This window comes from Rhinoraja longicauda, chromosome 7 (assembly GCF_053455715.1).
Source record: "Rhinoraja longicauda isolate Sanriku21f chromosome 7, sRhiLon1.1, whole genome shotgun sequence".
NCBI lineage: Eukaryota > Metazoa > Chordata > Chondrichthyes > Rajiformes > Arhynchobatidae > Rhinoraja > Rhinoraja longicauda.
In genome coordinates this window covers 17,454,106-17,476,970 of record NC_135959.1, presented here as the reverse complement: position 1 = coordinate 17,476,970, position 22,865 = coordinate 17,454,106, and the positions used below count along the sequence as shown (strand labels likewise).

Here is a 22,865-nt window from a genome sequence, read left to right as displayed (position 1 = left end):
CAAAACAGTACACGATAACGCAACAATTTTAGGGGCACCTTACTCACCATTCGCCTGTAATGTGCAATATCAAGTTTTGTTCAAATTGTTGTGCTATACATACCGTTTTGGCTGTATTTGGGGAACATACTGTTTTGGCTGTATTTTGGGAACATACATATATATATATATATATATACACAAGATGAGATCACCATTTTGATCTAATACTTTCGTGTTCATCTTGCGTCACAACAGGAACCCAACGGGTCGTCTTGTAGATATATAAAATCATGAGGGCAATAGGTAAGGTGATTAGACATTGCCTTTTCCTCAGGGTCGGGGATTTTAAAATTGGAGGGCATAAGTTTAAGATGAGAGAGGAGAGATTTAAAAGGGACTCGAGGGACAACTTTTGCACAGAGTGGAGTGTACATGGATGTAACTGCTCGAGGAAGTGAAAGAGACGGATACAATTATGACCTTTAAAAGCACTTGGAGAGGTACAAACACAGGAAATCTTTGGAAGGGTATAGGCCGTGCACGTCAGCATACACAAGTTGAGCCAAAGGGACTGATAGCTCTATGACTTAGCAGTGCACTACCTTTCCTAAAAGCATGAGCTGTTATATAAAAGTTTACAGAACAAGGATTGAGGTTAACATTAGGATGGATATAGAATTGGGATAGACAGAGAAGGGATAAATGGGTAATTTTCCAATTGAACACTGTAACTGGTCAGTGCCTCAGAGATCATTGATGGGTTCAGGTACTTTGCAAGTCATTTTAACAACTTAAAGAAGACAGAGTATAATTAATCCAAGTTTGCTGATAATTCGAAGATAGGCAGGGAAGTCGAGAATAATTCTTTAATGATTTGCAGGATAACGGCATCGCCGACATGACCAGCATTTAATTGTCCATTCCTAAATGCTCCTGGGGTAGTTTTGACCCATCTTCTGGTATAGTTGCTATCCTTCTGGTAACTGTATGTCCAATGTCATTGGCTGGGAAGTTCCAGGATTTAAATCCAACGACCATGAAGGAATAGCAAAACATTTTCAAGTTAGGATCTTGATCGACTTGGAAGGGAACTTGCTGGTGGTGGTATTGCCATACATTTGCTAAAGGGATAGAAACATATTCAATGAGCAGGCAAATAGGTGGGGAATAATGTGCAGAATGAAGATATCCACTCTGGATAAAAGTATAGAAATACATTTTATTGACCTGTTGGTGCATGGGAGATGTCCTGTGAGCAAATAAACTGAACGTAAGCACGGAGGTACAGCAGGCAATAAAGAAAGCAAATGGCATGATGGCCTTTATAGAGGATTTGAGTATAGGAGTAAGGAGGTCCTACTGCAGTTGTACATGGTGAGACCACATCAGGAGTATTACGTGCAGTTTTGGTCTCCTAATTTGATGAAGGACATTATTGCTATTGAGGGAGTGCAGTGTAGGTTCACCAGGTTAATTCCCGGGATAGCAGGACTGACAGATGATGAAAGAATGGATCGACTAGGCTTATATTCACTGGAATTTAGACGGATGAGAGGGCATCTTATAGAAACATATAAAATTTTGAAGGGTTTGGACAGGCCAGATGCAGGAAATTTGGTCCCGATGTTGGGAGTCCAGAACCAGGGGTCACAGTTTAAGAATAAGGGGTAGGTAATTTAGGACTGAGATGAAGAAAAACTTTTTCACCCAGAGAGTTGTGAATCGGTGGAATTCTCTGCCATAGATGGCAGTGGAGGCCAATTCACTGGATGTTTTCAAGACAGAGTTGGATTTAGCTCTGAGGGCTAAAGGAATCAAGGGATTATGGGGAAAAAGCAGGAACGGGATACATATAAGCTGGCTCGAAGGGCCGAATAGCCTACCCCTGCACCTATTTTCTATGTTTCTATGAGAAAAGATCAAGCAACATGGGGCGATACTCGCCTGCGTTTATAACAATGAGACACAAGATGGAGATTCTGAGGGGACAGTGAAGACATTTCCTCAGTTGAGGAGCATAGAACTATGAGTAAGTTCTTTTGTCAAAGGGCTGTGAATCTTTGGAATTCGCTATTCCAAAAGGTTGTGGGTGTTGAGTCTTTAAGTATATTTTAATCTTAGGATAAATGGTTCTTTGGACTTCAGGGGAATTAAGGGTGATTGGGATTAGACAGGAAAGTATTAAGGTAAAAGCTCGGATCAGCCACGATCTGGTCAAATAGCGATCAGACTCTAGGAGCTATTTCTGGTTACCTTCGACTACCTGTGGACTTACCTGCATATTATAATCTGCTCCTGCTTGGATCAGCCACAACAAGCCTTGAGGATGCCCTCCAAAAGCTGCAATGTGCGCTGGAGTCTGAGCAAATCGTGTTGTTGTGATGTTGACTCCAACTCCTGTCTGCACCAACTGCATTATACACTCCAGCTACAAAAAGAAGAGAATAATGTAAATGATCATTTCATTAAGTGAAACCACAATGCAATGATTGTATACCTAAATTTAACAATGGAAGTAATACAGTGTCATGGACTTCTAGTTAGTCAGCAGAGTGTTGTTTTAAATACCAACAATCTGGTCAAAGCAATACCACACCGCAGACTTCAACAACTAAGTGAAAACCTTGCCATAAATGACCTCTGCATTAAACCATCTAACCCCAGTAATGTCACAGCTGATATTTTAACCTTTCCTTAAAAATAGATTATTTTCTTTTGAAAACCACCTTTACGTGATTGACCAAACACTTTTAATTGTTCAAGAGACAACCTCTGGCAACTGAAGCCACATTCAATGGCGTCTGTAACTTTGATCACGGACACTTAACTAATGGTGACCATATTAGTCATTTAACTTGAAGACTTCAGCTAGCTATGATCGAAATCCGTTATGCCATGACTAAAGCTAATTCAGAAAATAAACAATAAGGTCTTTGGATAAAATATTCCATTTTGGCTGAATATAAAATAAAATAAAGCATGATTGGCAAGACCTTTCATAAGGAGGTGTCTTCTTTGTTAATCCTGCTAACGTTATAATGCAGGCAAAGAAAGAGAACACATGTCAGTGTTTCATGAAAGCAATGACACATGCCAAGAGACACTGCACAATTTGATTTGGAATCAAATTCTGAACAATGGAACCGAATCATTTCCTAGTTCCCCATTAAACTTCTCCTACCTACTCGTCCTATCTACCAGCAACAAACTACCATCTCCTTCCCTTGCTATACTCTTACTCATCAGGTAGTGGTCGATTCAGAAAGCTGCGGCTTCAAGTCCCACTCAAAATGAGTCGAAAAATATCCAGGCCAGTGCTCCCAAACGGAACTGAAGGAATGATTCGTAGGTCTCAGATGAGACATGAAATCGAATTCCCAAGTATCTTCTTAGATGGATGTAAAGTCAAAAGGCCACAATTTGGATTAGGAAAATTCTTGCCAACTTCCTGGCCAATAATTAAACTTTAATAAATATCACCCTTTTATCAGGTCAGTAGCGATTTGAAATTTATGATATACTGGTGTAAACAAGATGTTGCATTTTCTACATTATAAATAGTACTTCACTTAGAAAATTCTTCACGGAAGCACTTCACATCACGAGATCATGAAAGATGCTACAGAAATGCACAAGTTGACAACAAAGGGAGCAGCCATTTGCTAATTATGCTTGGTTCCAGCATTGTGAGATCAATCCACTTTAAGTTACTTCAAAATGGGATTTTTAGACTTCTCACGCCAAAAAGGCTTTTGGCACATTGGCCTTCATCAGCCAGAGTATTGAGTATAGAAGTTGGGAAATCATGTTGCAGTTGTATAAGACGTCAGTGGGGCCACATTCAGAGTATTGCGTTCAGTTCTGGGCACCGTGTTAGAGGAAAGATGTTGTCAAGCTGGAAAGGATACAGAGAAGATTTACAGGATGTTGCCATGACTAGGGGGTCTGAGCTATAGGCAGAGGTTGAGCAGGCCGGGACTCTATTCCTTGCAGCGCAGGTGATCTTATAGAGGTGTATAAGATCATGAGAGGAATAGGTAGGGTAGATGCATAGTCTCTTGTCCAGAGTAGGTGAATCGCGGACCAGAGGACAGATGTTTAAGGTGAAGGGGAAAAGATTTAATAAGAATCTGAGGGGTAGCTTTTTTTACACAAAGGGTGGTGGATGTATGGAACAAGCTGCCACAGGAGGTAGTTGAGGCAGGGTCTATCCCAACATTCAAGAAAGTCAAAAAGGAAATTGTTCTAGTAGTCCAGAAATTTTGAATCAATTCAACTTAGTTTTTGAATCAAACATAATTTCAATTAAGTTTGATGTTTACTAATTCCCTTACATTATAAAAGCAAATGCACATATGAATTACTGACTTAAACTAATTTTCTGAAAGTAGGAAGAGGCTAAGGAAAAAACCTTTGAAGAGTGAGATTTTCAGATCTAGAATGGCACTGTTGATCTAATAAGGTAAAAGTGGATCAGAGGACTGAATGGAGACAGAACAGGCATGGTGAGCTGAAGAAGGTCATCCATTGAAGAAGATGACAGTGATTCTCTAACAGGTTACAGTAACGTGGGCAGCACAGTGATAGCGTTGCTGCTTTACAGCACCAAAGATCCGGGTTCGATTCTGACCATAGGTGCTGTGCGAAGTTCGTATGTTTCCCCTGCATCCACGTGGATTTTATCCGGGTGCTCCGGTTTCTTCTCACATTCCAAAGACGGGCAGCTTTGTAGGTTGATTGGCTTGTATAAATTGTCCCTCGTGTGTCAAATAGAATTAGTGTACGGGTGATCGCTGGTTGGCATGGAGTCAGTGGGCCGAAGGGGCTGCTTCCACGCTGTATCTCTAAACTAAACACTAACTTCCTTGTTTCCTTCAATTCACTTCCTTTATTCACAAGCAGAATTTTATACGATTCCAAGTTGCCTCTAATCGGAGGCTCATGCTGACGAAACAATTTACTAAAAGAAAAGTTGACAACATCAGAATTGTACAAGAGCTTGAGGTTACACTTCAAGGCTATGCCTTTCGTAGGAAAGAGCAAACTAGCAAAGACAATCTCCAGATGAAGCAGCTACTTGTCGACTATCATTCAATAAATAGACAACATTTGCTTGTTCCCATTTTGTTATTCCATTAGAATGATGTCAGATTCGTCACGATTAGCTCCTCAATATTGCCTAAGTTATTCACTGCAGATGCACCCGTACACACCACATACTCAAAAGCCATATTCTTCTAATACAGTTTCTTTGTCAACTTTGTGGACCATGCTACCACGTGTCACAAGTCAATTCAGCACACTACAATTTAGCAAGGTCAACAAATAACTGTGTATTAAAACAAGATTTTAATAAATCAATGTTGCTTCCATTTACCAGAAACTTGCATGATCTATCTGATTGCAATTCCCATTTTACACCAGCCTAGCAGAAAAACATGATGCATTTTCCAAACTTCTTATGGAAGCTAGAACCATACATAATCCTACAGATTACAAGCTAAGTAAAAAGACAATTGCTATTTTCCAGTGATGCCGCAATAAATATTGACCAGGCCTCAGGGAAACCCACCTGCACTTTTCTAATAATTCCATGGGACCATGTATGTTCCCAAATGAGAAAATGAAGCCTTGGATTGAGACTGCTCCTCTGACAGTACAATCCTGAGATAGGACAGCACTGAGGCATCAGCAGGACTACAAGCTCGGTTAAAGTAGAAGGTGCCTGCCTGAGAATCCTACAATGAGTTGTGGAGAATGCAAAAGACTGATTGCAGGGACCCTCTCGCCCCCCCCCCCCTGCCCCCCCCATTTCAAGCCCCAATGATAAATAACCTTTCGACTGTCCAATGTCCTATTCCCAACCCACTTTGATTTTACTACTTTCAAGGAAAAAGAAAGTGCCCAGAAACCTAAAAGTAAACTCAACAGGAAACCTGATCAATCTGACATTGGCTACTTTTTGCAAACAAACTAGACATTATACTAGTTTACATTACCAAGCAGCATGTCTTGTTCTTAAATTCAATGTCTCAGGCTGCCCTTGAACGTCAACCATGCAAACCCCAAATTAGGTATTCCCTTCATCTCTCTCTCATGCAGCCAGCCAAGGATACACTACAAGTTGTAAGTTCAATTTTAACATTCACCTAGCACTATATTAAACACCACTCGATTCTTAATTTTGGCTATGAACAGTCAACACTTTTATTATTGAGAAAACTAGAAAGATAAAACAATGACTCAGAACATATTTACAGAGATAACAATTTAATTGGTAGCAAGCACTCCAGTAACACGCAGTATTCCAGAGACAACTTGAAAATAGGCCCTTTGGACCATGTTGATTAAGATGCCCACTAGAGCTAGTCCGTGTATTTGCCCGTGTATTGCCCAAATCCCTTTATACCCTCACTTCCATGCATCTGTCCAAATATCATTTTTACGTTGAAATGATACCCACTTCTATCACTTCCTCTGGTAGCTCGTTCCATATACCTACCACCATGTGTGTGAAAAATCTGCCCCTTAGGTTCCCTTTAATTCTTTCCTCTCTCACCTTAAAGCCATGCCTTCTAGTTTTGGATTCATCTGCCCTGGGGAAAAAGGCTGGGATCATTCACCTTATCTCTGCTCCTCATGATCTTAAAGGTCACCACTGCCTCACGGAGAAAAGTCCCAGCCTATCCAGCCTCTCATTATAACTCGAACCCTTCAATCCTGACACCATCCTTGTTAATAGTTTCTGCATGCTATCTAGCTTAATCACATCCTTACTATAGTAGGCAACCAGATCTTTGTGTAGTCCCCCAACTGGCGGCTCAGTAACATCTTGTACAGCTGTAACATGACATCACAACTCTTCCTTTTTTGTACAATTGTAACAAAACTTCTCAATATAAATGCCATAGCCAAAGATGGCAAGCGTTCCACATTCCTTCTTTATCATCGCCTCCCCCTGTTGCCACTTTCAGAGAACTATATACTTGTATCCCGAGGCCTGTTCAAAAAGACTCTCCAGGGTCCCAACATTTAATGTGTGTCTTATCCTAGTTTAACTTCCCAAAATGCTTCATACTTGTCCGAGTTAAATTCCATCAACCATTCCTTTGGTTGCTTTCTCAAGTGATTCCCTTCTTCACTGTCAACTACACGACTAATTTTGGTAGTCATGCCACTTACATTCTCATCTAAAGCGTTAGTGTACACAACAATAAACAGATATCCCAGCACCAATCCTTATGGCATACCATTAGTCACAGGCCTTCAATCTGAAAACACACCTCCACCACCACTTTATCCTCAAGCTAATTTTGTAACCAATTGGCTAGCTCACCCTGGATCTCATGTGATCTAGCCTACACAACCAGCCTAAGTGGGAGTTTGTCAAAGGTTTTGCTAAAGTCTATGTAGATAATGTCTACTGTCCTGTACTCGCCAATCCTGTTGGTCAGCCCTTCCAAAACCTCAGTCAAATTCATGAGACAATTTCCCATACAAAAACAATGCTGACTGATCCTGCCTCTCAGTATTGCTTCCAGTCGCTTTCCCATTACTTATGTTAGTTCAATAGCTTGTAGTTGCTTGGCTTGTCCTTGCATCTATTTTAAAATAAAGGTACAGCATAAGCCACCGACAGCCTTCCAGCACCTTAATCATGGCTAAGAAAGGTACAAAAATCTCTGCCAGGATCCCAGTAATTTATTTTCCTGCTTCCCATGATGTCCGAAGTTACTTCCCAAGGATTTATCACCTTTATGCACCTTAATACTGCCACCCTTCTTTCATAATGTGATCTCCAGATTCAGGGACAGTTTCTTCCCAGCTGCTATCAGGCATGTGAACCCTCCTACCAACAACTGGAGAGCAGTCCTGAACTTGACTCTACCTCATTGGAGACCCTTGGACTATCTTTGATCAGATTTTACTGGCTTTATCTTACATTAAACATTATTCACATTGACATTATTCAGTCTGAAGAAGGGTCTCGACCCAAAACGTCACCCATTCCCTCTCTCCTAGATGCTAACTGACCTGCTGAGTTACTCCAGCATTTTGTGATACCTTCGATTTGTACCAGCATCTGCAGTTATTTTCCTAGACCCCTTTATCATGGTCCGTACACTGTGGATGGTTCAATTGTAATCATGTATTGTCTTTCTGCTGACTGCTTATCATGTTACAAAAGCATTTCACTGTACCTCGGTACACGTGACAATAAACTAAATTCAACATGTTTCGGGATATTGAGTATTAATCTTTGTGGAGTTTCCAGCTGCTAGTTCTGCATTACTTTCATCAATTTTTTTAAAGGTTCAGACAATTAATCCAATGTGACAGGCATGATATACAAGAAGCTCAACACTATCCAACACAAAGCAATTTGCTTTATCAGCACCTTATCTCTGAACTCTTGGCCTCCACCCACTATTAAAAAGATGCTTCGGAATGCTTTATTTGTAACCACAGTGAGCAATATGAGAACTCACCAACAATACTGTAACCTACTAACACATGCGGCAAGATCCTAACAGTTGCAAGTCACCTTCCCGTTTAGGGTATAAGGGCCAAATAGCTCTGTGCCAAAAATTCAGTTAGTATCCTCATCAATGTTAGGGCCACTGCCTGTAATCCCCAAACAATACAATTTGCACAACAAAAGCATCAAAGGAGGATTACTGGTACCCAATTAGTCTAAACATACAGTGCCCTCCATAATGTTTGGGACAAAGACCCATCGTTTATTTATTTGCCTCTGTACTCCACAATTTGACATTTGTAATAGAAAAAAAATCACATGTGATTAAAGTGCACATTGCCAGATTTCATTTAAGGCCATTTTTATACATTTTAGTTTCACCATGTAGAAATTACAGCTGTGTTTATACATAGTTCCCCCCCCCCCCCCCCCATTTCAGGGCACCATAATGTTTGGGACACATGGCTTCACAGGCATCTGTAATTGCTCCGGTGTGTTTTGTGGTTCCTTAATGCAGGTATAAGAGAGCTCTAAGCACCTAGTCTTTCCTCCAGTCTTTCCATCACCTTTGGAAACTTTTATTGCTGTTTATCAACGAGGACCAAAGTTGTGCCAATGAAAGTCAAAGAAGCCATTATGAGACTGAGAAGCAAGAATAAAACTGTTAGAGACATCAGCCAAACCTTAGGCTTACCAAAATCAACTGTTTGGAACATCATTGAGAAGAGGGCACTGGTGAGCTTACTAATCGCAAAGGGACTGGCAGGCCAAGGAAGACCTCCACAGCTGATGACAGAAGAATTCTCGCTATAAAGAAAAATCCCCAAACACATGTCCGACAGATCAGAAACAGTCATCAGCAGTCAGGTATGGATTTGTCAATGACCGCTGTCTGCAGAAGACTCCATGAACAGAAATACAGAGGCTACACTGCAAGATGCAAACCACTGGTTAGCCACAAAAATAGGATGGCCAGGTTACAGTTTGCCAAGAAGTACTTAAAAGAGCAATCACAGTTCTGGAAAAAGATCTTGTGGACAGATGAGACGAAGATAAACTTATATCAGAGTGACGGCAAGAGCAAAGTATAGAGGAGAGAAGGAACTGCCCAAGATCCAAAGCATACCACTTCATCTGTGAAACACAGTGGTGGGGGTGTTATGGCCTGGGCATGTATGGCTGCTGAAGGTACTGGCTCACATCTTCATTGATGATACAATTGCTGATGGTAGTAGCATAATGAATTCTGAAGTGTATAGACACATTTTATCTATTCAAGTTCAAACAATGCCTCAAAAATCATTGGCCGGCAGTTCATTCTACAGCAAGACAATGATCCCAAATATACTGCTAAAGCAACAAAAGAGTTTTTCAAAGCTAAAAAATGGTCAATTCTTGAGTGGCCAAGTCAATCACCCGATGTGAACCCAATTGAGCATTCCTTTTATATGCTGAAGAGAAAACTGAAGGGTACTAGCCCCCAAAATACGCATAAGCTAAAGATGGCTGTAATACAGGCCTGGCAGAGCATCATCAGAGAAGACACCCAGCAACTGGTGATGTCCATGAATCGCAGACTTCAAGCAGTCATTGCATGCAAAGCATATACAACAAAATACTAAACATGACCTCTTTCATTTACATGACATTGCGGTGTCCCAAACATCATGGTGCCCTGAAATGGGGGGACTATGTATAAACACTGCTGTAATTTCTACATGGTGAAACCAAAATGTATAAAAATGGCCTTTATTATCTGACAATGTGCACTTTAACCACGTGTGATTTTTTCTATTACAAATCTCAAATTGTGGAGTATAGAGGCAAATAAATAAATGATGGGTCTTTGTCCCAAACATTATGGAGGGCACTGTAGATAAAAACTACTTAAATTAAAAGGCTGGCTCCTCCCTTAGATTTTTGAGCACATTAACGGGCTAATTTCTGGAGCTTATATATCTAAACAAACTGATCGATTTTCTGTGGTAGAAGCTTTAAAAATTGTACAAGGGTGGATGAGGTGGAAATAAATAAATTCACAATGCCTGTTACACAAAGTAGCTTCATTTTTGACTGAAGAAATTACCATAAATTAAGTCATAGTTCTTTTAAATCAACTGGCGACCAACAGTCTGTTCTTATTTTGATTTCTGCTACTAATTTATTATTTATTTCCGAAATGAAAGGATTAGAATTCAATTGTAGGGACATATTTGAATAACGTAAAGGCAGGAGCTTATCGTAACTGGTGAACTCTCAGAAGTAAACTAATGTTCTTTACAGTTCAATCTTAATGGCATTAGTGCAGATGCGTTGGTAACAAATTAGTTTAGATATTTTCACAAACACAATCTCATTGTTAAAAATAGCTTTGATCAAAAACAGCTGCAATAGCAAGTTGAAACAACCCTCATCAATTAAGAGCACACAGATCAGAACCTTACTCCTCTTTCAAAACACCATGAACTACTGACTCGATTAAACTACCAAAACATATCATGAAATTAACTGAAGTTGAATTAAATAATAGAAAAAAGGATACGAGTGGTTTTATCAGGCTTCCCAAAATACATCTTGATTAATTTGTTACTTATGTAAGATTCACAACTAGCAACTGATGCGAACAAGCAATGAATCTGGTGGTGGTACAGATCACAAGAGGAATCCTGGCTTGGATGCCAGGGGATACCAAACACAAGAAGAAAATAATCAGCTTCAACAAGAAGAGATGATTTGTCAACGATATTAACTGCAATCTGCCGAAATCACTACGCAGCTCATGGCAGTTCAGAAAGTTAACCAGATCTTGAATTAGTAGCCAGAGGCAGAGCAAACAAACCCTACTGGTAGATTTTAAAGTTTGTTTCAGTTCTCACATAGTGCACAATTCCATTCAACAGACAGGATATCCAGATATAGGTCACATAGAAAGGTAACCTATCTGAGCTTATGGAATTAGTCGCATAAGGAGGAGAGTCCAGGATTTATTGAAGAAGTGGGCTGAGGCAGACATAATCAATGAACACAAGGCTCCAAAGGAAGAGGTGAAATGAATGCAGAAAACATTCTCATATCACCCCAGTCTAAAACCAGGTTCACAGGCAAATTTGAGAGAAGATGCAGAGTATGAAGTGAGCTTTACTGAAGATATTGGATCTGAGCTGTGAGTGTTCAAGGAGGGAGAGAAGGAAGCAAGCAGGCATTGGAGGAGAATATAAAGGAATGGCTGATTGAGTTATATAAACTTTCAAGTGCGGCTGTGTTTTTCTCTGTTCTATACTCTGCAGAGCACCTCAGGAGTGTAATGACACCAGTCAGAAAAACATCACATTGCAAAACCTGACTATTGGATTCACAGGCTATTGACCTCCAATCCAAAGTTCTTATCATAAAGTGACAAAGATACCTTTATAAATACTGCCCCACAAACCCTTACTTGAAATGATTCAGGGCAAAAATGAGCCAATTTATAATGGAAATACAGAATATGCACCTTTGGGGTGTCCAACACTTTTTTTGGAATTACATATTGCCACAAGATTTGAGGTGGTAATGGGATTTCGTAATTAACTATTTTGTTTCTTTGAATCAAACAATTTTCTGTACTCTCTGTGAAGGGGTGCTCAAGTTTGCAACTTCCATTACCCACTAACCTAGGAAAATAAAAGTAATTCTCCATAAAATCAAATCACCGTGATGTGTGCAACTGTATTGCACATATCCCAATCCAACAAAAAATCTATTGATCCATTTCTTAAAAATGCAAATTGTCCTCTCAGCCTTTTCCCTTTAGGGACTTTGGGAGAGGGAAGGATGGTTGGCAAAGAAGAAGGAGTTCTGGATATGCAAAACTCATTGATAAAATACTTCTCCAAATGCAGTTTTAAGTATCATATGCCAAATGTTTGCAGTGCATTGCCTGTGGGGGGAAGGAATAGAGTACACTTTGGTTCATGTACCCCCTAGTAAATTTCATGTTGCAGTTCCAAGAGCGATTACAGCACTTGTCAGAGCCCCACTGTTTGGAAAAATGATTAAAAGCAATCAGCCTGTGTTGACTCAACAATAGAAAAGGGGCTTTTGCAGCTTCAGTGCCAGCTGTAGTCAACGGGTAATCCTGAATTGAAGAGAATGCCAATGTCCCCAGTAGAAACACAGCAGGTGCTACAACACTGGGCAACACCGTTTGTTAAACAATTTCTTTGTTAAAACCCATTTGTAGACTATGTAGCAAGTTCTTAGAATGCAAATATATCAGGATGCTAATTCGTCAAGGTCAGGGAAATAAAAAGCTTTAGCTGCGTGTAATATACAACTGCATAAAGAAAATTGGATTTTAGGAATTGATTCTGCTTAGAATAAAAGAAAAGAATCTCAGATTATTTTAACAAAGAGCAAGCATTCAGTTCATCAACCATGTGGTAGTGCCTGCATCAATAACTAGTATCTAGCACACTTATGGAGTCCAACCTATTGCCGAGGTACTTATTTCTTTTAGCAGCAATTTCACTCCTTATGCATAAAATGCATTTCACTAACCTGCTGTTGAATTGTCATGCAGATTGGTTTTGTTATCTATGATGAGAACTAATCATTGTTTTCCTGTCTCAAGAGTGGAAAACCCCCATTCAATTCATCATTAACCGTTTAAGCTAGAGTGAAAAAATTAAGAGCTGCTTCATTACTATAACCCCTTCATACCTGTAAACCATCCCAGTATGTCTAAAAGGAACTGTTTACATTGATTTCACATCCATCGTAAGATAGATGCCCAGAACTACCAGATAAGTTTGTTTAAATCACCACAGTATTAACTTAGCAATTTCTATGCTCAGCATGAACCACAAGGTTTCTTGTTTGAATATACTGGGTGAACACATTGATCCTTCGCTTCCTTGCAGTGTCTAGCTTTAAATGATGTTACCTCTGTACAAACGGTTGTCCTGGAGCTGGTCAGCAGCAGAGAATGAATGCTCCAGTGCTTCTGATAGCCCGCCTCGCAGCGTATCAATCAAATTTCAAAGCTGTAATCAACCAATCAACCTGTACTTTCAAGCACTGCGATCCAGTACCTAATAATCTTCACAACAATTTATACAAAGAAAAGGTTAGAGCGTACCTAAAACAATATACAGGAACAAAGTGAATTAGGAAGGGCAGCACTTTATACAGTCTTGTTAATTTGTAAACTAACAGCCTTACGCAGAAGTGTTGTGTTAAATGATGTAGTAATGTGCTTAAATATGTATATTATTGTAAAAAGTTAATTTTCTAAGTATTATTAACATGAAGTTATTTGATGTAACTTTGCAGAATTCTGGGGAAGTGAAACAGAAACATTTCAAACCTGTTCTTCTATGAAGAAGGCCATAAATGACTAAATGCCGTGACTAGGGATGTCAATACTTCTCATGTTAGAGCGGGCCACAAGAACACTTAAACCTGATTTGTCAACTAAATCATGGCTTCTGAGTTTCCTTCATGGCTTAATTCTAATCATGGCTTCCTTGACTCCTTTCCAAGCTGACCCCTGCTCCCCACCAATCTTGAGCAATTCTTTTATACTCTGTAAAGATGAACGTTCCATGCAATGCAGTGGGAATTGGATCATACTGGGTAGTTCCCATGTGCCACACCTGAAAGCGAAGGTATTGCATATTCTCTGTGATCACCACACCCCGGAGAAGACCCAATGTTGCAAGACCCACATCTCAAAGATGACCCAGGGCCGTGAGCCCTTCCCTTGAAATAATGTAACACCACACAACCCCAAACCCAGAGAACAGCATGGAGGAACAGCACCTCATATTTCTCTTGGGCAGTTTACACCCCAGCGGTATGAACATTGACTTTTCTAATTTCAGGTAGTCCCTGCTTCCCGCCTCTATCCCCTCCCCCTTTGCAGTTCTCCCACTATTCTTCCTGTCTCCGACTACATCCTATCTTTGTCCCACCCCCTCCTCTGACATCCGTCTGAAGGGTCACAACCCAAAACATCACCCATTCCTTCTCTCCCGAGATGCTGCCTGACCCGCTGAGTTACTCCAGCATTTTGTCTACCTCCAAACCCAGAAAAGATACCTACTACCCTCACTGAGAATGTATGCTGACATGTGGTCCTACATCCCATTATTACAGTACTACATGACACCACTCCAAAAGTCACACTCTGTCACATAACAGCCTTGCAGAGAAATGTCCCACTGTGGCACAGCGCTATTCTCCCCTCTCCTCAATTTTCACAAGTGCCACAAGCTCCACAACCCAGGAAAAAAATACTTCCACTGGAAATGACGCAAACTCCTTCTGTCAAAAGTGCCATGTACTTTCTACACATCCTGTAAGTTGACCAAGTACCTGATTACCTCTTCCCCCACCCACATTAGAGATCACCTATGCATTGACCCCTCCCTCAACGCTATGGTGCTCCTAAACGCCCAGTAAATGTGTGAGAAAATTTAGTGCCTCAAATTGGGTAATCTGACAGTACTGAGATTTCCTAATGGGAGTAACCTAATTTATGTTACATGCTGAACAGAATTTAATTTTTATAATTATAGCTTCTTAGTTCCTATAATTTATATAGCTACTTGTTTTATCTACATTCCTGCAGCTCATGCGGCAGAGTTCAGTAGTTCTATACTAAATTGGTTCAGCTTATTTCAGATGATCACCTATTTCTATTAGCCAAGGCCTATCTATTAATATATTTATATTTACAGTTGTATTACTGTAGACAGGTTGTCCTCCTGGGGTATTTGATATGGGCAAAGTAAGACCACGGGGTTTGAGATGGAGATTTGTTTTGGGGGGGGAGGGAGTTCTCTGGTAATAGAAATTCCATTTTAAACAGGCATTAGACCTATTTCTAATTTTTCTCCCCCATTTTTTATTCCTTCCTCGGTGTTTATAATTGAAGCTGCCCATGTAAAGTTGTCACACTGTCGCTATCCTGCGAGACTGTGATATCACTATAGCTCCTCCACTGGCAGGAGGGTGCTATTAAAGTACTTGTTTTTTTACAGAATTTTCCATAACATGTGGACATTGGAGCTGAGAACAGCAAAACTATGGAGGTAAACAATAGCATTTTAAGATAGTTTTGATTTCTGCAAATTTAATTTACATTTATTTTTAATATCTGGCTATTACAATCACACGCCAGATGTGGGAAATATTCTGCAGCATAAATTTCACAATATTCATCTATAATTCATTACCTTAGCTGCCAGGATAATTGAACACTTCTAACTGACACGCTATGGGTATTACGATTACTTGTTTTAAAATCAATACTTCACATTGATCTACACAGATGGTGCCTGCCCTACAATTTTCATCCTTTGCTGTTTTTTTGTATTTTAAATAACATCCATCTATCTGCAGGCATTTCCTGTGACATAATAGATTCTTATGTCACCCATCACATAAGAATATAAAGAAGTAGGCCAGTCAATCTATCACACCTGCTCCACCTTTAAATTTGATCAGGCTAATCTTATCTTTGCCTCAATAACCCTGCCCCATTCTCTCCTTGCACTGCTTGACACCTTTGTAGTAAATTAGATGCTTGCCAAACTCCACAATTCTATGGAATAGTAAATTCTAAAGATTCACAACTTCTTTATGAAACTACTTGCGTCATTTTATTCCATAGTTAATTATAAGTGCCGTAATGAATTCCAGAGTTAGCAGTATTAAATTAGTGTTCCAGTTGAACATGTTTCCAGGGAGGACAGATAACTCAGTTCAGCCTAATTAATCATTGTGTTATATAACATGAAACCAAGACGTTCAGCTGAACTTGTCCATGCTGACCAAGTTGCCTTTTTCTGAGCTAGTTCCATTTGCTTGCATTTAGCCCGTCCCCTTAATCTTTTTGCCCAAATTGTAATGTATTGTAATTGTTCCCGCCTTTACCATTGGCAGTTCTTTCCACATACCCCTTACCCTGTGGAAAATTTGTTCGTCTGGTCCCTTCTACATCCTTCCTCATAAACCTATGCCCTATAATTTAAGCCCTCCCTTACCCTGGGGAAAATCATTGTGACCATCCACACTGTCTATGCCTCTCATGATTGATTCAGACCCTCTTTTAAAATCCCTCGGTTTTCCTGTTGTCCGCCGTCCACACATGTACCGTAAACCAGTGGCCAGCGCTGCTTCTGCGGCTGACAGTGTGACATGTTTACCCAAGGGCGAAGGGAAAGGTGTCGGGCAACAGCTTTAACGGGGTTGTGATGTGTTTTATTTCATGTTGTTGTGTGTGTATTGTTTGTGGTTATGTTAAGTTTAAAGCCGGTATTTGCAAACGAACCACGTCGATGTACTTACTACAGCCCGGATGGTTCACCCCCGACCCCGGCCCCAGCGCGGCGCGGCGCCCACTCGGCTCTCTACGCCGCCGGGCCCGCCTGTGCCCCGGTTCGGTTCGGCTCGGCTCAGCCGCGCTCTCCAGTACGGGGCGCCCCGCCCGCCAGCCTTACCTTGCCGAAGTGCGCGGCCCAGTGCAGCGGGGTCCATCCGTAGAAGTTATCCTCTAGGCCGACGTCGGCGGGCGCCGAGGCGGCCAGCAACGAGCGCAGCGCCGCAACGTCGCCGTCTCTGCAAGCCCGGTGCAGCGGGAAGCGCAGCGACAACAGCTCCTCACTCGAAAAGCCCCGCTCGCACGCCGCCATTACAGCGCTAGGCTCGGCAGAGGCGACCACACTATCCGCTCGGCGCCGCGCTCCTGGCCACACAAAGGACGGCTGCGCACAAAGCCCGCGGCGGAGTACGAATAACGCCCGGACCGGAACAACAGCAAAACTCAAATTCACGTCAACGCAAAACCCGGACCGGAATCTGTTCATTCCCTACATGGATGCTGCCGGAGATGGACACTGGAGTCAGACAGCATCTTCAGCAAAAACAAAACGTATTTATCTAGAATGTATTATATTTAACTGCCAGGACAATTGAACGCTTGAGTTGAGTTGAGGTACAGTGAAAAGTTTTTGTTGAATGCTAACCAGTCAACAGAAAGGCAATATACAGTTTGAGTGTTGTGATTGCTTGTTTTACAATCAATATTTCACATTGATTTACATAGATGGTGTCTCTCTTACTTTAAAATAACACCCATCTTCCGACCCAAAACATCACCTATCCATGTTCTCCAGGGATGCTGCCTGCCCCGCTGAGTTACTCCAGCATTTTGTGTCTATGTTTGACATAAACCAGCATCTACACTGCCTTGTTATTATACATTGATTAGCCAAAACATTATGACCACTGACAGGTGAAGTGAATAACATTGGTTATCTTGTTACAATGGCACCTGTCAAGGGGTGGGATATATTAAGCAGCAAGTGAACAGTCAGTTCTTGAAGTTAATGTGTTGGGTGCAGGAGGAATGGGCAGGAGTAAAGACCTGAGCGACTTTGACAAGGGACAAATTGTTATAGCGAGGTGACTGGGCCACAGCATGTCTGAAACGGCAAGGCTTGAGGGGTGCTCCCGGTCAGCAGTGGTGAGTACCTACCGACAGTGGTCCGAGGAGAGACAAACCACAAACTAGCGACAGGGTGTTTGCCACCCAAGAATCATTGATGCGCGAGGGCAACGTAGGCCAGCCCGTCTGGTCCGAACCGACTGGGAAGACGACAAGCTGGTGGAGGGAGTGTGATGCTCTGGGCAATGTTCTGCTGGGAAACCCTGGGTCCGGCCATTCATGTAGACATCAATTTGTGATTGCTTGTTTTACAACCTAAACATCGTTGCAGACCAGGTACACCCCTTCATGGCAATGGTATTCCCTGATGGCAGTGGCCTCTTTCAGCAGAATAATGCGCCCTGCCACTGCACATATTGTTTGGGAATGGTTTGAGGAACATGATGAAGTGTTCACGGTGTTGCCCTGGCCTCCAAATTCTCCAGATCTCAATCCGATTGAGCATTTGTGGGATGTGCTGGATCCACAGCGGTTCCACCTCACAACTTACAGGACTTGAAGGATCAGCTGCTAATGTTTTGGTACCGGATACCATAGGACACCTTTAGGGGTCTGGTAGAGTCCATGCCTCGTCGGGTTGGCACTGTTTTGGCGGTACACAGAGGACCAACAGCATATTAGGCACGTGGCCATAATGTTTTGGCTGATCAGTATATATATATATATATATATATATATATATATAATGGAGACCTAGGTAGACAGTCCAAGGAACTTTGAAAGTGGCAGCACAGGTAGATAAGGAACATATGGCTTTTCGTCATTAGCTGATGCATCCTGAGAAGGATTGAGGAGTCACCGAGTACACAATTATGAGGGATATTATGAGATTAAATAGAGCAACTTTTCCCCATAGCAGCGGTATCTAAATCATTAGGCTATTAAACACTACAACCTCCAAATAAGCTCTGAACTACATAGACGTGGGGGTTCAGTTTTTTGTATCTTTGCACAATTATAGTTTGTTTGTTTTTATATATATTTAAGGACCAGAGGAACTTTTGATTCTTATCCTCCATTAGGTCAAGTAAGGTTACAACAAGCGGGTGGAGAAGATGCTCAAATGGAAGGTCGAAGGAGAAGGTTGTTACAGACTGAAGCCATTAGGATAAGAACTACTGAGGGCCACGTGTCACTGGACTCTGAATGTTGCCTGCAGTTGCTCTTTTTTTTGGCCTCTTGTATCATATCTTAGACTTTCAAGGAACAAAGATTCAGAAGCAGGAAGATGAGTGAAGCAGAAGGGAAGCGAGTGCTGGAAGAGGAAGGTTGGAGACCAGAAGGGGGAAATAGTAAAACAAGCACTCAAAGAGAAACAAGAAGGTGACTAGATTCTTGAAACATCTGATTAAACACCACAGAAAACAACCAAAGTCCATCCCCAGTGACATGTCTCTAGCATCCCCAGTATTTCAGTGTCATCCTTACTACCTGCCAAGGGTATTCACTTTGGCTATCCTGACAGCAGTGTACATCCCACCCCAAGCTGATGCTAAGCTTGCACTTGAGGAACCACAGACTGTCACCAATAGTCTTGAAACAAAATGCCCTGAGGTTTTATTCATAATAACGGGGGCTTCAATTGGAACAACCTTGAGCATGCTAGCAAAATATTATCAGCATGTCTCCAGTCCAACCAGAAGCCCAAACACATTTGCCACTGCTATACAACTATCAAAACCGACAAGAAACGTATCTACAAGAGATGCAGAGCCATTAAGGATGCCAGGAGGGAATTCCAGACCAAGCTGGTGTCCCGAGGCAATGACACGCTTGCTCTCTACTGCGACATACAAAGCAAAGGTGGGTAGTATCGCTGGAAGCAACGGGTCCCTCCCTGATGAGCTCAATGCACTCTTTGCCAGCTTTGAACAGAAGGTCGGTGGATGAATGTCAAGAGTCAAGAGTGCTTAATTGCCCCATGTACCAAAACAGCAGTTCTTGCTTGCAGCAGCACAACAGATTTATAAACACAGTTTAGTTTTGTTTAGTTTAGAGATTCAGCACAGAAACAGGCCCTTCGGCTCACCTCGATGGCACCGACCAGCTAACATTAACACCATCCTACACACACTAGGGACAATTTACATTTATACCAAGCCAATTAACCTATACACCTGTACATCTTTGGAATGTGGGAGGAAACAAAAGATCATGGACAAAACCCATGTGGTAACGGGGAGTACAAACTCTGTACATACAGTACCCAGAGTCTGGATCGAACCCGGGCCTCTGGTGCTGTAAGCAATGTAAGGCAGCAACTCTACCGCTGCGCCACTGTGCTGCCCCATATTGGTACATGTGACAATAAAACACTCTTGACGGTCCTCAATAAATAATATAATAAACAAACAAGTTTAGTTGCAGTTCATAGTGTTCAATAGCCTGATGATTGTTGGGAAGAAGGTGTTCCTGAACCTAGAACCTATATCTTCTCAGAATGCAGGAGTGAAATGAGAGTGTGGCCAGGATGGTGTTGATCCTTGATGATGCTGGCTGCCTTTTTGAGGCAGCACTTCCAAAAGATTCCTTTGATGGTGGGGAGGTCAGAACCTGTGATGGACCAGGCAATATTCAACACTTTTTATAATCTCCTTCATCCTTGGGCATTTGAGCTGCTAAACCAGGCCGTGATGCAACAGTCAATATGCCCTCTACTGTACACCTGTAGAAATTCAAGAGAGTCAGCATACTTAAATCTTTTAAGGAAGTAGAGGCATTGGTGAGGTTTCTTTTTGATTGCATCAATGTGCTGGGTTCAGAACAGATTTTCAGAGATATGCATGCTCAGGAACTAGAGGTTGTGGGCTCTCTCCACCACCAACCTGTCGATGAAGATAGATTGTGGATGCTCGACCTTCCTCTTCTAAAGTCAACAATCTGTTTCTTGATTTTACTGATGTTAAGAGGAAGGTTGTTGTTCAATCAGACAATAGGCACCATTCAATCAGATAATAGGGTATTTGGGGAACTCTGAAGAAAAGCAAAGTTGAGTGGTGGACATTGGGGGGAGGTTTCATGAAGGGAGGGGGGTCCACTGCAAATCTGTGATTCTGTGGGATGGGTTCTGTGGAGTTTGCCAGGAGAGCAGACTCTGGGTTGCAGGGGAATCTGAGGAATAGGAAGCCGTTTGATGGAGGGACATGGGGTAGGATTTGTAGGGATGGGGCAGACTTTATGCAGGTGGACACAAGAAGCTAGAGTAACTCAGCGTGACAGACACCATCTCTGGAGAGAAGGAATGGGAGACATTTCGGGTCGAGACCCTTCTTCAGACTAGAGATATAGACGGTGATATGCAGAGATAAAGAACAATGAATGAAAGACATGCAAAAAAAGTAACGATGATAAAAGAAACAGGCCATTGTAAGCTGTTTGTAGGGTGAAAATGAGAAGCTAATATGACTTGAGCAGGGGAGGGATAGAGAGTGAGGAAATGCCGGGGCTACCTGAAGTGAGAGAAATCAAGGATCATGCCGCTGGGCTGTAAACTGCCCAAGCGAAATATGAGATGCTGTTCCTCCATTTTGCATTTAGCCTCACTCTGACAATGGGGAGACCGAGGACAGAAAGGTCTGTGTTGGAATGGGAAAGAGAATGAAAGTGTCCAGCAACCAGGAGACCAGGTTGGTTCACGCGAGCTGAGCGAAGGTGTTCTGTGAAACGATCGCCCAGTCTGCATTTGGTCTCGCCGATGTATAAGATTCCACATCTTGAACAAGGATACAGCAGATGAGGTTGGAGGAGGTGCAAGTGAACCTCTGCCTAACCTGAAAGGACTATTGGAACCTTGGACAGAGTCAAGGGAGGAGGTATAGGGACAGGTGTTGCATCTTCTGCGTTTGCAGGGAAAGGTACCTGGGGAGGGGGTGGTTTGGGTGGGAAAAGATGTGTTAGCCAGGGAGTTGCGGAGGGAACGGTCAAGGCGGAAGGGGGTGAAGATGGGAAAATGTGGCTAGTGGTGGGATCCCGATGGAGGTGTCGGAAATTCTGGAGGATTACCTGTTGTATGCAACGGCTGATGATGTGGAAGGTAAGGACCAGGGGGACTCTGTCTCTGTTGTGACTTGGGGGGGGGAGGGGGGAGCAAGGGCGGAGCTGCGGAGTACCGAGGAGGCACGAGTGAGGGCCTCATCTATGATGGGAGAAGGGAACCCCCGTTCCCTAGAGAAAAAACTCTCCGCGGCATGGAGCTCCCAGGTCGGCCTCTTCTTACCAGAGACCGCAGGCTTCACGGTGTTAAAGTCCACAGGCACTGCTCTCCACAATCGATCCATGGCAAAAGATCGCAGCTCCACGATGTTAAAGTTCGCGTTGTCCCCGCGGCTTGAAGCGCCTGGCCGGTCTCCAGGAAAGGCCGCAAACTCCTCGATGTTAGGCCGCAGCAGGGGACGGGGATACGATACGGAGAAAAATCACATCTCCAAGAGATAAGAGGTAAGAGATTGAAAAAAAGTTTCCCCCAATTCCCCCCACATAAAACAAACCAAGAAACACTAAAACATACTTTAAACACATTCTTAAAATAATAAAATCAGTATAAAGGACAGACAGACTGTTAGCGAGGCAGCCAGTGCTGGTGGCGCCACCTGGTGTATTCTTGATAAGGTGGGCGGATCCCGTGTGGAAGGGGCGGGGTCTGTGGCGAAGGGGGTGGGTCAGTGATAAGGTGGGTGGGCCCTTGTGGAGGGGGCGTGGTCTTTGAAGAGGGGGCGGGGTCTGTGAGGTGGGGGCAGTGCGGATGTGGAGGGGGCGGGGTCTTTGAGGAAGCGCCTGCGAGGAGGGGCGGGGTCTGAGGAGACGGGGCGGTGTCTGCGAGGAGGAGCGGTGTCTGCGAGGAGGGGCGGGGTCTGGGAGGAGGGGGCGGGGTCTGTATCGAGGATGGGCGGTGTCTGTATCGGTGGGGCGGGG

General features: G+C 42.5%; 1 protein-coding gene across 4 annotated transcripts in view; it reads right to left on the bottom strand.

Moving 5' to 3' along the window:
• Positions 1 to 17,193, bottom strand: part of LOC144595114 (ankyrin repeat domain-containing protein 10-like) — a 55,364-nt gene extending 38,171 nt beyond the window's left edge. For 2 of the 4 annotated variants that reach the window (XM_078402181.1, XM_078402185.1), the window contains exons 1-2: positions 16,948 to 17,193; positions 2,258 to 2,410 (exon numbers count right to left, since the gene is read on the bottom strand). In XM_078402181.1, coding sequence (XP_078258307.1) covers positions 2,258 to 2,410; positions 16,948 to 17,139 — 345 coding nt within the window. In that variant the 5' untranslated portion in view covers positions 17,140 to 17,193. Of the gene's footprint in view, positions 1 to 2,257; positions 2,411 to 13,385; positions 14,321 to 16,795; positions 16,887 to 16,947 lie in introns of those variants that run through there. The other 2 variants (XM_078402184.1, XM_078402182.1) reach the window with 2 other exon arrangements.
• Between the last annotated feature and the right edge of the window lie 5,672 nt (positions 17,194 to 22,865).